General features: G+C 42.7%; 1 protein-coding gene across 3 annotated transcripts in view; it reads left to right on the top strand.

The window, feature by feature from the left end:
* The first annotated feature begins 979 nt into the window (after positions 1–979).
* The window catches only part of ZBTB46 (zinc finger and BTB domain containing 46), a 59457-nt gene continuing 45149 nt past the window's right edge, over positions 980–15287 (top strand). Inside the window, exons 1-3 of one of the 3 annotated variants that reach the window (XM_083360865.1) lie at positions 980–1240; positions 3834–3954; positions 13700–14669. In XM_083360865.1, the coding sequence (XP_083216991.1) occupies positions 13733–14669 (937 nt within the window). In that variant the 5' untranslated portion in view covers positions 980–1240; positions 3834–3954; positions 13700–13732. Of the gene's footprint in view, positions 1241–3569; positions 3684–3833; positions 3955–13699; positions 14670–15287 lie in introns of all 3 variants that reach the window. The other 2 variants (XM_083360866.1, XM_083360864.1) reach the window with 2 other exon arrangements.

Below are 15287 nucleotides of genomic sequence, written 5' to 3'. Positions count from 1 at the left end.
TTAGAACAATTAACCAGTGGAAAAACCTGCCTCCAGAAGCGGTGAATGCTCCAACACTGGAAGTTTTTAAGAAGAGACTGGACAGCCGTTTGCATGAAATGGTGTAAGGTCTCTTCCTTAAGTAGGCGGCTGGATTAGAAGACCTGTGAGGGTCTTTCCAGCTATGTTATTCTGTTTATTCTGAAGTGATAGAGCTGCAAAAGAATCTAGACATCCGTCTGTATGTGGAGGCAAAGGGAGATCATCTAGAAGCGGTATAAGGTTTCCTGCCTGAACAGGGGGTTGGACTAGATGACCTCCAAGGTCCCTTCCAACTTTATATTATTATTATTATTATTATTATTATTATTATTATTATTATTATTATTATTATTATTATTATTATTATTATTATCATCATCATTATTATTAGCTGCTGTGCGGGTCTGCCTCCTTGGGGGTCCTGAGCGCCAGGAACGCCCGTGGGAACCTTCCTGCCTCTGGAATGCACCGGCTTCTGGGTTTTATTTCCCGAAAGGAGCAGCACCTTGGGGGCCGAAGGCAGCGCACCCGCGCGTGTGAACCTTCCCCGTCCGCGGAGCGCGGCTCCCTCCCGCCGCTGCCCCTTCCTTCCAGGGCAGGAAAGGCCCTGACCGTTGCCAGGACAACGGAAACCTCCGCTCGCCCTTGGCAACAATCCTGCCAAGGGCTGCTCTCTCTCCCTCTCTCTCTATCCCATCATGCACAGCGCCCTACAGGTCCGGCCGCTTGACAGTTGCGCTCCTACCTCGCGCTCTCCCTCTCTCTCTCTCTCCGGGGGAGGCGGGGGGAGAAAGAGACGCGCGAGGCTCCAAAGGGGGCGTGGCTTAAGGAGACAGGGGGGACCTCTCTACCCAATCGGGGACGACATCGCCTGCTCTTTTTTTAAAAAAAAAAAAAAGGCCCGGCCGGGCCCCGCCTCCTCCTTTTCCTTTCCTTTGCCGGCTCTCCCCGGGCTCGAGCGTGGCCCCGCCCCCCTCTCCGGCCAAGTTGGGTGAAGAGGGGGAGGCGGCGGCAGGAGAGCGCGCGCGCCCCTCCCCCCCTGTCCTGGGGGGGCGGGGGGGGGCAAGAGAGGCAAAAGAAAAGAAAAGAAAAAAAGAGAGAGAGGAGGAGGCGGGAACGCGCTCCGGCGGGTTTCCCCCCCCCGCCCTCAGCGCGGCTCCCCTTTCCCCAGCCGCGTGAGGGGAGCGCGGCGAGAGCGAGTGGCCGCTGCCCCCCTCAGGTAAGCTGAGGCCGAAAGCCGCTCGCAACTTGGCAACTTCCCTGGCGGGAGGGAGGGAGGGAGGGGGCTCTCTGAGCGTGAGGGGAAGGGGGCGCCCTGCGGGGGAGGAGAGAGGAGGGAGGGAGGGGGTCCCTGCCCGGAGAAGTCGCCCCTTCAGTGCCCGCCAAAGGAGGAGGGGGCCCCTTCCCCTCCTTTGTCGCTCCCCCCGGCGGGGCTCAAGGTGAATCCCCCCTGCTGCCCCTCCCCCCCCAGCGCCCCCTGAGGCTGAGGTGAGGGACAAGCCTCTCCTGAAGGGAGGGGGGAGGGGGAGATGAGAGAGAGAGACGAGCCGCCCGCCCCTCCAAGCGCCCCTCAAGCTGAGTGGGAAGGGGGGGAGAGGCCACCTTGAGGGCTGTTCTGAGGGGAGATGGGAGGTGGAAGAGAGAGAAGACCCCCCCCCGCCAGCGCCCCCTGAAACTGGGGGGGGGAGTCCACCTTGCGTGCTGTTCTGAATGGAGACTGTGTGTTTGTGTGTGTGTGTGAGAGAGAGAGAGAGAGAGAGAGCAGATGCCCCCCAAGGGTTTAAGAAGCCACCTTGAGGGCTGTTCTGAAGGGAGACACTGTGTGTGTGTGAGAAAGTGTGTGTTTGTGTGTGTGTGAGAGAGAGAGAGCGCGAGAGCAGATGCCCCCCAAGGGTTTAAGAAGCCACCTTGAGGGCTGTTCTGAAGGGAGACACTGTGTGTGTGTGAGAAAGAGTGTGTGTTTGTGTGTGTGTGTGTGAGAGAGAGAGCGAGAGAGAGAGAGCAGATGCCCCCCAAGGGTTTAAGAAGCCACCTTGAGGGCTGTTCTGAAGGGAGACACTGTGTGTGTGTGAGAAAGAGTGTGTGTTTGTGTGTGTGTGTGTGAGAGAGAGAGAGAGAGCAAGAGCAGATGCCCCCCAAGGGTTTAAGAAGCCACCTTGAGGGCTGTTCTGAAGGGAGACACTGTGTGTGTGTGTGAGAAAGAGTGTGTGTTTGTGTGTGTGTGTGTGTGAGAGAGAGAGAGAGAGAGAGAGCAGATGCCCCCCAAGGGTTTAAGAAGCCACCTTGAGGGCTCTTCTGAAGGGAGACACTGTGTGTGTGTGTGAGAAAGAGTGTGTGTTTGTGTGTGTGTGAGAGAGAGCGAGAGCAGATGCCCCCCAAGGGTTTAAGAAGCCACCTTGAGGGCTGTTCTGAAGGGAGACACTGTGTGTGTGTGAGAAAGAGTGTGTGTTTGTGTGTGTGTGTGAGAGAGAGAGAGCGCGAGAGCAGATGCCCCCCAAGGGTTTAAGAAGCCACCTTGAGGGCTCTTCTGAAGGGAGACACTTTGTGTGTGTGTGTGTGTGTGTGAGAGAGAGAGAGAGAGAGAGAGAGAGAGAGAGAGAGAGCAGATGCCCCCCAAGGGTTTAAGAAGCCACCTTGAGGGCTGTTCTGAAGGGAGACACTGTGTGTGTGTGAGAAAGTGTGTGTTTGTGTGTGTGTGAGAGAGAGAGAGCGAGAGCAGATGCCCCCCAAGGGTTTAAGAAGCCACCTTGAGGGCTGTTCTGAAGGGAGACACTGTGTGTGTGTGAGAAAGAGTGTGTGTGAGAGAGAGAGAGCGAGAGCAGATGCCCCCCAAGGGTTTAAGAAGCCACCTTGAGGGCTGTTCTGAAGGGAGACACTGTGTGTGTGTGAGAAAGAGTGTGTGTTTGTGTGTGTGTGTGTGTGTGAGAGAGAGAGAGAGCAAGAGCAGATGCCCCCCAAGGGTTTAAGAAGCCACCTTGAGGGCTGTTCTGAAGGGAGACACTGTGTGTGTGTGTGAGAAAGAGTGTGTGTTTGTGTGTGTGTGTGTGTGAGAGAGAGAGAGAGCGAGAGCAGATGCCCCCCAAGGGTTTAAGAAGCCACCTTGAGGGCTGTTATTGGAATATCCTGAAGGTTGGTTGGGGGGGGCGAAATGAGACAGAGACAGCAGGTTAAATAACCCCCCCCTCTAGCAAATGGGGCAGGGGGCGTCTCTGCTCTCCTTTCGCCCCGGGACGCGCTGCCTTATTTGGGGCTGGGGTGGGGGGAGAGGGCTGAGGGCCGGCGGAGGCTGACTGGCAGGGGGTTAACCCCCCCTCCTGCTGCTCCCCTCTCCCTCCCCCCACCTCCAAAAGGGGAATTTTCCAGCTGGTAATTTCTGCTGCGTCAACACCCAGCTGGAGGGAGTGGAGAGGAGGGAGACAAGGGGGCATTTTTCACAGCAGAGCCACTTCGCCAAAGAAGACCAACCACCCCCGGGCTGGGATGAAAGAAAGAAAGATCTAATTTTATTTATTTATTTTTTTTTAAAAAAAAACTTTTTAAAAATTAAGCATCTGTGCAAGTTGGACCAAGAGTTACTTAAGAGAGAGAGAGAGAGAGAGAGAGGAAGGGATAGAGTGACACACCAAACTGCTTGGGAGGAAAGGGGGGAAAAAAGGAATGAGGTAATAATGTTGTTGAAACGTGTATATTTTCCCACTTTTTGCTTTCTCTTTCTGACTCTTTAAAGCCATGCCGGTTCTGTTTGGGGTTATTGTCTCTTTACCTAAAGCCAGGCACCAATCGCCTGGTCTTTGCCTCCATTTTAATTGCAGACGGGGAAACATTGAAAGTCACCCCCATACCTTGAAACCCAGAATGTGGTTTCCCTATAGCTATGGGAGTTGTTCAGATTGTTTTCGACAACTTAAGGGACCGGTTTGAAAATATATGCAGGTAAGGACCTTTTAACGGAAGGGCTGTCCTTAGAGAATGATGATTAGTAGAGGAAAGAAGTCACAGGCTTCTGAAAAGAAAAAAGAAAAAGGCAGTAATGGGGTTGAAGAGTTTTCAAAGCTAGCATTTTCTTTTTGTATGTGTAAATAGATAGGTTTGTTCATAGATGTAATCTAAGTAGCCTTTTATAGCAAAATCCCTGATGACAAATAAAGCATAATAAAGATTTCTTGTGGTATAAAACTGCGGAAGGTGTGTTAACTGGAATAAATTGAGTAACTGAATACTTAAGCAAAGTGATATATATATATATATATATATATATATATATATATATATATATATATATATATATATATATATATATATATAATAAAATTTAGGACAAGAAATGGGTACGCAAGAACAGTTTCATTCTTAATTGAGTTTTCTCCCTATCTTCAGTTTCTTGAATTTGTTTGACATGGAGTACTGAGAGGATTATCAGCTTTGTTTCATGATAGTATAAAAAGGATATAGCAAGTGGTGCTGTTGAAAGTACCTTTATTGAGCTGAAATGACTGTATGCATCATAAAGCAGATATCCATCCATCTATTGTATATATGTGTGTATTGCTTCTATTACAAGAGGCTTTGTCCAAAGAGAACTTTTGGTTTAAAATCAACTCTCAGAAAAGTTTTTTTCCAGGCGTGAAGTGCATAATATTAGGCAATTCCATTTTATTGATTGGCTGATTTGGAATGATTTTATAGCAGTTGAATAAGCTACTATTAGTCAAGTTCATTCTTGAAATCTATGTGATACATATGTACCTGTCTGGACTTTACAGTTTCAATACAGTAGAAGAAAATATATGTAGCTCAGGGTTGAACACGAAAGACTCCTCATTTACAGTTTTAATTTATGTAATGAACAATTATTGCTTAACTATATCATATAACAGATTGCATTCTGTAAAATACTTGTCTTGATTTAGAACTGGTGCTACATTTACTGTATCAACCTCACCACTAATTGTGGCTGTCATTTTACTCTGATGAAATACTAATTTTGCTGTTGGTAAATTAGATCACTGATTGAAATTTTGTTCTGATAGAATGGGTTTACTTCAGGTTGTGATATATTCTAAAAACTGATCCAATTCATTTATCTGTTTTTTCCCCCAAAGGGTAGCATTTACTAATTAGACAAACATTTTAATGACTGATGGGGAATATACAGGTCAGATCTTAAAATATAAGGGAAAAAACGAAATGGGCCATATTATCCCCACGGCCTGTATTTTTAGGGTACCTAGTTTTATACTAGTAATTAGTTTTTTTCCAGGTGATGTATCTAAAAGAGAAGCTTGAGTAATTTTATAATACAACCTTGGCATACTTTTCTGAGGGGAAGCTAGGATAGTACCTTACTAACTAAAAAGAAGATAGCATTGTTATGTGACAGCTGTACTCCATGAGGAAATTTCATTTTGTACCTTATGCGAACTCTTCCAATAGTGCCTCACTTTCTTGTGATGTTCTTATTAATAAAAAATGTACACATTTACATATTTATCTCATTCTAGTTTATGTAAAAGTATTTTTGGCTATATTTTTTAATTGGTTAAAATCTTTGAAAACCTTCGTCTGTCTATCCCTTTATCTCCTATTAGCACTCCTTTCTATTCATAATTCCCTGAATTACTAATTTATATATAAAAAACTATAATAGAATTAATAGACTATTTGATATATTCTCAAATTCCTGTAGTCGTGTACCAGTTGCTTAAAGGTTAAGTAGAGTTATTCTCATAAAATCTGTTAGTTCAACTGTTTTAGCTTTTTTTTTCCAAATAGTAACAGTGCAAATTACCGGTAAAAATTTAAAGCTAAACTTTCAAACTTACGTTGCAGTAGTACTAAAAGCCAACATTTTTAAGGTGCCATATTAATTATTCCACATTTGTTTTAAAAACAGATTTGTAAGAACTCTGTATAGACAATTAATTTTTATTTTAATAAAAGGGATTAAAATAGTTTTGCTTCCTACAGAAGTAATTGTATGCATATTTTGGAAAACAGTACTGTATTCAGAGATCTAGTCCCATAATCTGTTTTATGTGAACTTAGTCTTTGTATCTGCTAACCATGTTCCATGTCTTACATTATAAAAAGCAAGACAATGGGATCATATTGTATAGTTAAACTATAGACAGTGCATAAAAATATATGCACTATAATAAAATCAGGACAGATGGCAAAGCCAGAATGGACAGATATTATCTTAGTTAAAGAAAATAAAATATAAATAATTTTCTTAGAATGAAAACCAGGATCATAAAATAATAGAAAACATAAAGTAAATTAGAAATGATGGGAAATTTAGCATCACAATAGTTAAAAATGGATGTGGGACGTAGATACATATCTTGAAAGCCATATAGAAAAAATGAGAGTTTATCACAAATGAAGACTAAATATGAATAGACAATAAGCCAATACAAAAAAGAAAAACTGATGTGATATATGGCACAATAAAGCAACCACAGTACAATGTGGTTGTATTTCCACATACAATGGGGAAATAATCATTCTACTTTATTCTGCACTTCATATTTCGTATCTGAAATACTGGATCAAGATCTTCTAGGCGATTGTATTTTAACAGGAGGGTAGAAAAATGAATTCAGAGGAAGGCAGTCAAAATAGAAGTATACAAAGAAAGATATACTTTAATGTTATGGAAGGTTAAAGAACTGGGGGTACCATTAGGCTTCCTTAATACGTGTATCCTCCAGATGTGTGGATTTCCATTTCCAGAATTCTCCAGCCAGCGTGAACATTGGATAAAATTCTAGGAGGTGCCCACATAATAGAATCCCAGAATTTTAAGGGCTATCAAGTCCGGTTCTTCGCTCAGTACAGGTTAAGAGTTCATTTGCAGGGTTCCCAGTTATTTAAAGCAGCAGGCAGAATGGAGAATGGGAGATAATGGCTGTTTTCAAATACTAATGATTGTCACAAGGAAGTTAGATTTATTCTTTTCTACCTAGATCTAATAGGCTTAAATGAAGAGAAAGTAAATTTCATTGTGAGATATTAGAAAACATATCTGAATAGAAGCAATGGAGAATACAGCCATTTACTTAAGACGCCACTAGGATTTCTTTTGCTGAAGTTCTTCAGGAAGAGGGTTATATTTTGGGATTTTGTAGTAGGATATACTATTTATTTATTTATTTATTTATTTATTTATTTATTTATTTATTTGATTTGTATACTATATTTGTATACTAACTAGTCATATATGCACATATATTATAAAGTAATTCTTCAGGTATATATTTTTGTACAGGTAGTATGTAATATGATCCCAACTGACTCCCAACATTTCTATTGCTAAGCAAAACAGTTGTGAGTTTTACCCCAATTTATGATCTTGCCACAGTTACTATGTGAATCACTACAACTGTTAAGTTAGTTGTGTATGTATGTGTAGGGGTGTAGGTCTATACATGTTGTATATAGTATGTATATGTTATATATAGTATGGTTTGGTTTATGGTTTATTAAATTTTTATACCGCCCTTCTCCCGAAGGACTCAGGGCGGTGAACAGGGCATATCATAAAACTACAAAAATACAAAAGTTAAAAAAGAATTAAATTATTGCCCACAGTAAAAACAATAGAAAATATATATAAATATTAAAACCCTAAATAACTCCCCATCAGGCCAGGCCAGCTTGTTCAAATAAATGGGTCTTTAACCCGCGCCGGAAGGAGCGAAGATCCGGTGCCATCCGGAGCTCAACCGGCAGCTGATTCCACAAAGCCGGAGCGCCCACAGAGAAGGCCCTCCCCCTGGGGGCCACCAGCCGACATTCTCTGACTGGAGGCACCCTGAGGAGGCCCTCTCTGTGGGAATGCACAGGGCGGAGGGGGAGTCGACGCCAGCAGCAGGTGGTCCCCGAGGTATTCCGGTATGTTTAGGTGTGTGCCATGTATGTGTTCACTTTGAGAGCTGGCAACTAAATTTCATTTTTGATATGTGTCATTGTGCCTGCAGTAAAAAACAACAATAAAGGTTATCTTATCTTAACATGGTTGTTAAGTGAACCTGGCTTCCCCATTGACTTTGCTTGTCAGAAGGTTGCCACATGACCCCAAAGACGCTGCAATCATCCTAAATATGAGTCAGTTGTCAAGCGTCCAAGTTTTGATTACGTGACCATGTGGATGCTGCAATGGGTCGTAAGTGTGAAAAATGGTCATAAGTCACTTCAGTGCTGCTGTAACTCCGAACAGTAACTAAACGCATGCTCGTGAGTCGAGGACTATCGGTAGAACCAAACTGGCAGCAGCCATGTACTGTACATGAGGGATGTATTAGCCCCTTCTGAATTCTGACTATTTTCAGAAATACAAATGAATTTTTAAAAATTGAAATAGGTTTTTAACCTGGGAAACCATGGAAAGATGGAAGAATCTTGGAAGAATCTTATTTATTCTATAATACAGTATTGGTAAAAGTCATACATTACAGTAACCCTTTGTTATTTTGTAAATCTATTCACCGTCATTTAGCATTATAGGTGATCCAGGATGCTATGGTATCTTCCTACATCAGAAATTTAAAGATTTCTTGTTTATTACAAAGTGTTAATTCCAGCCATTATTTCAGATTCCACTTGAATAATATACAGTCAAACTGAACTTAAAAGGTTACTTACCATTGTCCTTGCTCTCTTCTCTTGCATCTTTAGTAGGAAAACAAAAGGAATCATGCACATTAGCTTTATTTCCTTTCATTATCTCATGTCTTTAATTTCTTTGGCATATTTCTTACTACCGGTACTTGTCTCTGCTTTGTATAATTTTCCCTGTTCCAAATGGAAATAGCTGACAGGTTTATTTGTATATGTGTTTATGAATCAACTGTCTAGGCCCAAAATTCTGACCCAGATGAAGAAAACTTGACAGATATTTTCAGACAAGACGAATATATTAAATGCAAGAAAGACAGGCTTGGACCCAACCACTTTCGGAAGGATAAACGAGATCTGATAGTAAATCTTCACTCGTGTGGAAAAATGGAATGAAAGAAGATTCAAGATAGACAAAAGAACATCCTTTGCACTACATATAGTCAGCATATGGAATTCCTTTCCCTGACATGTAGCAATGGCTACCAAGCTGGACAGCTTTAAAAAAAGGATTAAACAAATTAATGGAGGATAATACAATTAATGATGCTTGTATGCTTCTTTCAGATCTGAGGTAGCCTGCCTCTGACTGCCAGTCATTGGGGAACAATAACAGAGAAACACTGTTGCTTTCATGGCCTGTTTACAGTATGTATTCCCACAGGAACTATAGACACAGGATGTGCATTAGGCAGCTTTTTAGTCTGACCCAGCACAGTTGCCTTTAATACTACATTAACGAAGTAATGTTCATCTAAATTGAACCATATGTTTAAAAGGAAGCTATCACAAAATTAAGAGTAACGTACTCCTCAGGATTATTATGTTAATCTTGATTTGTGGAGGAGATGCATTCATGGTTCCCTTTGTATGAACGTGTACAACATATTTAAGCAAAGGCAAGCCATATCAACCAGAATTTCTCTAGTTTTACTTATGCCTTCCTGAGAGATCTGCATATACGTTGTCAAAGCAGTCTCTTGTATACCAAAATCACTGCATGTTTGCTCTAGTCTAGTAGAGATGTGTGAGATGATTCTGAAAGCTAATCAGACTTGCATTAGAATTCCAAAACGCAAGAACTTTCAAACCTGAGTTTGTGTGTTCTCTTAGCTTTCACGCAAAAGTTCAAAGTCATATAATCTTAAGAGGTTTTTTTTTAAAAAAAATGGCCCAAAGCATTTCCAATATAGGTAAAAGGATCAGGTTATCTGGGTAGTCATAAGAAGGGATGAGTTTGAAGTTCTAAGTCTGTTACAGATATCGTTTTTAGGTTGAGGTCTCCAGCCCATCACAAATGGCACTGGTCAAGGCTGCAGATGCAGTCCAATGGTCTAATGCAGGGGTGTCAAACTGCCGGCCTGCAGGCCGGACGCGTCATCCGGAAGCCACACCCACCCTATTGCTGGCAACGGCAAAACCGTCCCGATACGTTGCGTGACGTCACGTGACCTCGCGAGTTTGACGTGTGGTCTAAGGTGTTAACTCAAAGCAGCCTGTCACTTTTCCATCTCTGTTCTGTTTGACTGTCAGTGTTGACTTGAAGACCATATTACTATGTCAAGATGAGTATCATGATGTACAAGTCAGAATGGAAAAAGCCAGGCCAATTGAACCTCAGAGCTTGAAGATATTAAGTTTGCTGGATTAGTTACCGTAGTTAACACTTTACTGTGTTTAGCTAGGGGAAACTAGCCTGGTTATTCTTGTATATTTGATCTAAATTTGAAATTAGCAGTAATACTATGTGCTTTTCTGTCCAGGAGTCTTGCATAGCTACCCTTTTCTTGTCCAAAGTATTTGGATTATTGTATCCTGCTGCATGTGAGGCTGCATTTTAAAGGACCATTCAGAAACTACTAGTAGTCGCCATCTTACTTGAGCCCAAAATTTCTGTTGCTAAGTGAAATGTTTGTTAAGTGAGTATTGCCCCATTTTACGATCTTTCTTGCCACAGTGGTTAAGTGAATCACTGCAGTTGTAAAATTAGTAACATGGTTGTTAAGTGAATCTGGCTTCCCCATGGACTTTGCTTGTCAGAAGGTCGCAGAAGCTGGTCACATGACCCAGGAAATTGCGACTGTCATGTGAGTCAGTTGCCAACCATCTAAATTTTGGTCACATGACTACAAGGATCCTGCAGTGGTCATAAGTGTGAAAAACAGTCATAAGACACTTTGTAATGCTGTTGTAGTTTTGAACGGTCACAATAAACTGTTGTAAGTCGAAGATTATCTGTACAGCTGGTTCAGTGTGGGTCAGCCTAGTTAGTTATGGACACGGTAAGGTTTATCCAATAACTCTTCTGAAGGCCCTGCATTGATTGCTGGTTAACTTTCACATGCAATTGAAGATGTTGGTTATGGCCTTAAAGCCATATATGGCCTAGGGCAGCGATGGCGAATCTTTTAGAGGCTGAGTGCCCAAACTGCAACCCAAAACCCACTCATGTATCCTCGGGTGCCAGGTGGGCGTGGCCCATTGGGTGGGCGTGGCTGCGGTGGTAACGGCAGACTGAGTGGGACTAAAAAGTTCTATCAATCAATTCCAACTTTGTGAGATTTTTTTTTCCCCGCGAGAAGTTGAAATTGATTGAACCTTTTTTTTTTTTTTTGCCCTCAGCAGCAGAGGCCTAGGACTGGGGCAATGGCACATGTGCCCACAGAGAGGGCTCTGCGTGCCACAGGTTCGCCACCACGGGCCTAGGGTCTTGGTATCTCTGAGACAGCCTTTTGTGAGTGGAATCTGTCTACAGCAGACATGTCAAACACAAGGCCCGGGGGCCAGATCGGGCCCGCAAAGTGGTTTCATGTGGCCCGCGAAGCCATCCTGGAAGCAGTGAGGGAACGGCCCCAACTGCCTTGGCTCTGGCCCAGAGACCCTCCTTCTGCCAGAGACCCTCAGATCTGTCCCACTCCTGCCCGGGCCCCCATAGGCACCCTTGATGCGAAGGATGCAGAGCTGGCCATGCCCACCCAGTAGGCCATACGCACTCCAGCCACGCCCACCCAGTAGGCCATGCCCACCCTGGCCACACCCACCCGGCCCCCTGAGGGCAACTGCAATGCTGATGTGCCCCTCAATGAAATTGAGTTTGACACCCCTGGTCTACAGCATTTGGCAAGACCAGGGAAAGAAAGAATGTTAAGAGACCTTTGCTGAGATAAAGCCCACTTCAAGGCCCTGACTTAGGTTTTCTTATTACTTTGGAAAACCTTTCCATTGGAACTAGAGATTTCTCCCTTCCCTTTTAAGCTTTTGACAACCCTTGAAGATCTGGCTTTTCTGGAGGTCATTTGGCATATGACTAGAATACTGAACTATGCCTTTTCTTTTTTATTGGAACAAAGTATCTTAAATGTTTCCTGATCCTTGCTTCTCGTTACAGGTAGTCCTCGACTTACTACAGTTTGTTTAGTGACCGTTTAAAGTTACAACGGCACTGGAAAAGTGACAAGACTGTTTTTCACACCTACGGCTGTTATAGCATCCCCAACGGCCACATGGTCAAAATTCAGATGTTTGGCAACTGACTCATTTATGATGGCTGCAGTGTCCTGAGGATCATGTGATCTCCTTCTGACACCTTCTGATAAGCATAGTCAATGGAGACGCCAGATTCCCTTAAACAATCGTGTTACTAACTTAACCTGCAGTGTTTCACTTAACAGCTTTGGCAAGAAAGATTGTAGAATGGGGCAAAACTGACTTGACAAATGTCTCAGTAACAGAAATTTGGGGCTCAGTTGTGGTCTTAAGTCGAGGACTACCTTTATATGTATTGTTTTAATGTATAACTGCAAGCCTCTCAGAGACTTTTTTTCTCCCATGGCTTTGCCTTTCTATCTTTCTTAGATTTTGTCTCTTTTTAATATTTTTCTGCATGTTAGACTGCATGTTTGAGTAAAGGTAATGGTTCCCCCGCACATGCGTGCTAGTCGTTTCCAACTCTAGGGGCCGGTGCTCATCTCCGTTTCCAAGCCGAAGAGCCAGCGCTTGTCCGAGGACGTCTCCGTGGTCATGTGGCCGGCATGACTAGACGCCAAAGGAGCACGGAATGCTGTTACCTTCCCACCTAAGTGGTCCCTATTTTTCTACTTGCATTTTTACGTGCTTTCGAACTGCTAGGTTGGCAGAAGCTGGGACGAATAACGGGCACTCACTGTTACACGGCACTTGGGATTCGACCCGCCAAACTGCCGACCTTCTGATCGACAAGCTCAGTGTCCTAACCCACTGAGCCACCGCGTCCCTGCATGTTTGAGTAGCATAAGCAATAGCACACATGCTCATTGCTTGAGGGACATTTTTATTTCCCATATTCCAAGTCACCTAAACATTAGAATGCTAACTATATTGTGTATTATATTAACTTTATCTAATCAATATTGCACAAATAGTATATTGAGGCAATAAATGTATTAGGATTTGTAACAATAAAAGGGAATAAGGCATGGGATAAGGCTTGCTTTAAAATTGCTGGTTATCATCAAGGATGGTTCACCTGTGATTCTCATCTTGAAGATGTAAGTAAACTGAGGTTGAAGTGAATTTTTGTATAGCTCTGTCAGTACAGAGTTTGCTGATGTAGTCTAAAGACAGCTGCTTCCTTGAGAATTACTGCTATCCCTCTGGAAAAACAGAATCGGCATTTGTACACAATTTCAGCAATAGCTTGATTGTGATCTTTGCACACTATAAATTTTTCTTTTTAGAAGTTAAAGCTAATCACTCCTAATTACATCTGAAAGATTCATAGGTACAGAATGCTCGAGTAATTAATTATTTGAATACCTTATAACTCAGCTTTTAAACAACAAGAAGTTGATGAATTACCTCTCAGAGTTGAATGGAACCCAGGGTAGATGCTCCTTTGAAATGATTTTGCTAATCTAGAATGCTGATCATTACAGGGATTTTAGCAGATACACTAGTAGTTTTAGCCTTCTCCTCCCACCAATGACCCCCTGTGATGTTTGGCATTGATGCTCCTGTCTGGATTGAGAGAAAAATGTCCATTGGTGCCAACAGTGTCAATGTCTCTCTTTCTTCCCCACAGAGTGTGCAAACGTGGGAGTGCAAATACTTCTAAATGAATAATCAGAAGGAAGACATGGAGATTGCCTCCCATTATCATCATCTGCTTCAGGAACTCAATGAACAAAGGCAGCATGGTATCCTCTGCGATGTTTGCATTATAGTGGAGGGAAAGATTTTCAAGGCTCATAAAAATATTTTACTTGGGAGTAGTCGTTACTTCAAGACTCTATATTGTCAGGTGCAGAAGACCTCCGACCAAGCCACAGTCACTCATTTGGATATCGTAACGGCACAGGGCTTTAAAGCAATCATTGACTTCATGTACTCAGCACACCTTGCGTTGACCAGCAGGAATGTCATTGAGGTGATGTCAGCGGCCAGCTACCTTCAAATGACTGATATTGTGCAAGCTTGTCACACTTTCATAAAGGCTGCTCTTGACATAAGCATAAAGTCTGATGCATCGGACGATCTGATCGATTATGAATTTGGGGCTGCCTCTAGCAACAGTACGGATGCTCTGATTTCTGCGGTTGTAGCCGGTAGGAGCATATCTCCTTGGCTGGCTCGAAGGACGAGTCCAGCAAACTCTTCTGGAGATTCGGCTATTGCTAGCTGTCACGAAGGAGGAAGTACCTGTGGAAAAGAGGATCAAGAGCCAAAATCAGATAGTCACGATGACATTTCATCCCAGTCACTTTGGTCTGCTGATTTGGGCTATGGGACTTTGCGTGTCAAAGAAGAACAGATCTCTCCACCTCATTATGGAGGAAATGAATTGCGGTCTGCCAAAGATAGTGCAATGCAAAATGCTTTCTCAGAACAAGGAACCGCAGATGGGTGGCAGCCTACAGGGCGTAGGAAGAATAGAAAAAATAAGGATACTGTGCGCCATATCACACAACAATTGGGAGGTGACAGCGGGACAACTTCACCAGTGCCTCCCTTTCTAACTGCCCCTGGATGGCCATACAGTCATCAAGAAGCAAGTAAGAATGTTTAATTCCATTTCCGTGCAATTATATAATACTCATGAATAACTGTCTGGAATATATTAATTAAAAAAAAAACTAGAAGTGTTTAAACACTGTGGTTTTTATTAAAATATGTTATGTGTTTAACAAGTACACTCAAAGAAAAAGATAAATGTGAAAGAGAAAAAGATAGATAAAAGAAAATAACAGAAAACGTGGAAAGAAATACAAAAAAGTGGCTTCTGATCTTCCTCTCACATATATCATCTCTAAGATTATATCATTATTCCCCTTTTCTATAATCGTTCTAATAAGTCATAAAATCATTTTCCTTTTTTTTTTACACAAAAAGTCCATAAGGGGTTTCTAATCATTGAGGAATATCAATAATGACCTTTCTCCAGTCAAGTCTTGTCAATTTTGTCATCGAATTCTGTCAGTTTCACCAACCCATTTCCTCCATGATGGGTCGTCCTGGATCTTTCCATCTTTGTGCATAGAATAATCTCGTGGTAATCCTATATTGAAAAACTCTTCCATGATTCTTTTTTAACTGTACGGTATATCCATCAATCCTGAAAGGAAATGTTCTGGCTTCACTTGAATGTTAATATTTATTCCATATTCTCAGTA

The sequence above is a fragment of the Vipera ursinii genome (genome assembly GCF_947247035.1).
Source record: "Vipera ursinii genome assembly, chromosome: 3".
NCBI lineage: Eukaryota > Metazoa > Chordata > Lepidosauria > Squamata > Viperidae > Vipera > Vipera ursinii.
Note: the sequence above shows the minus strand (reverse complement) of the source record. Positions and strands in the feature narration are given on the sequence as shown.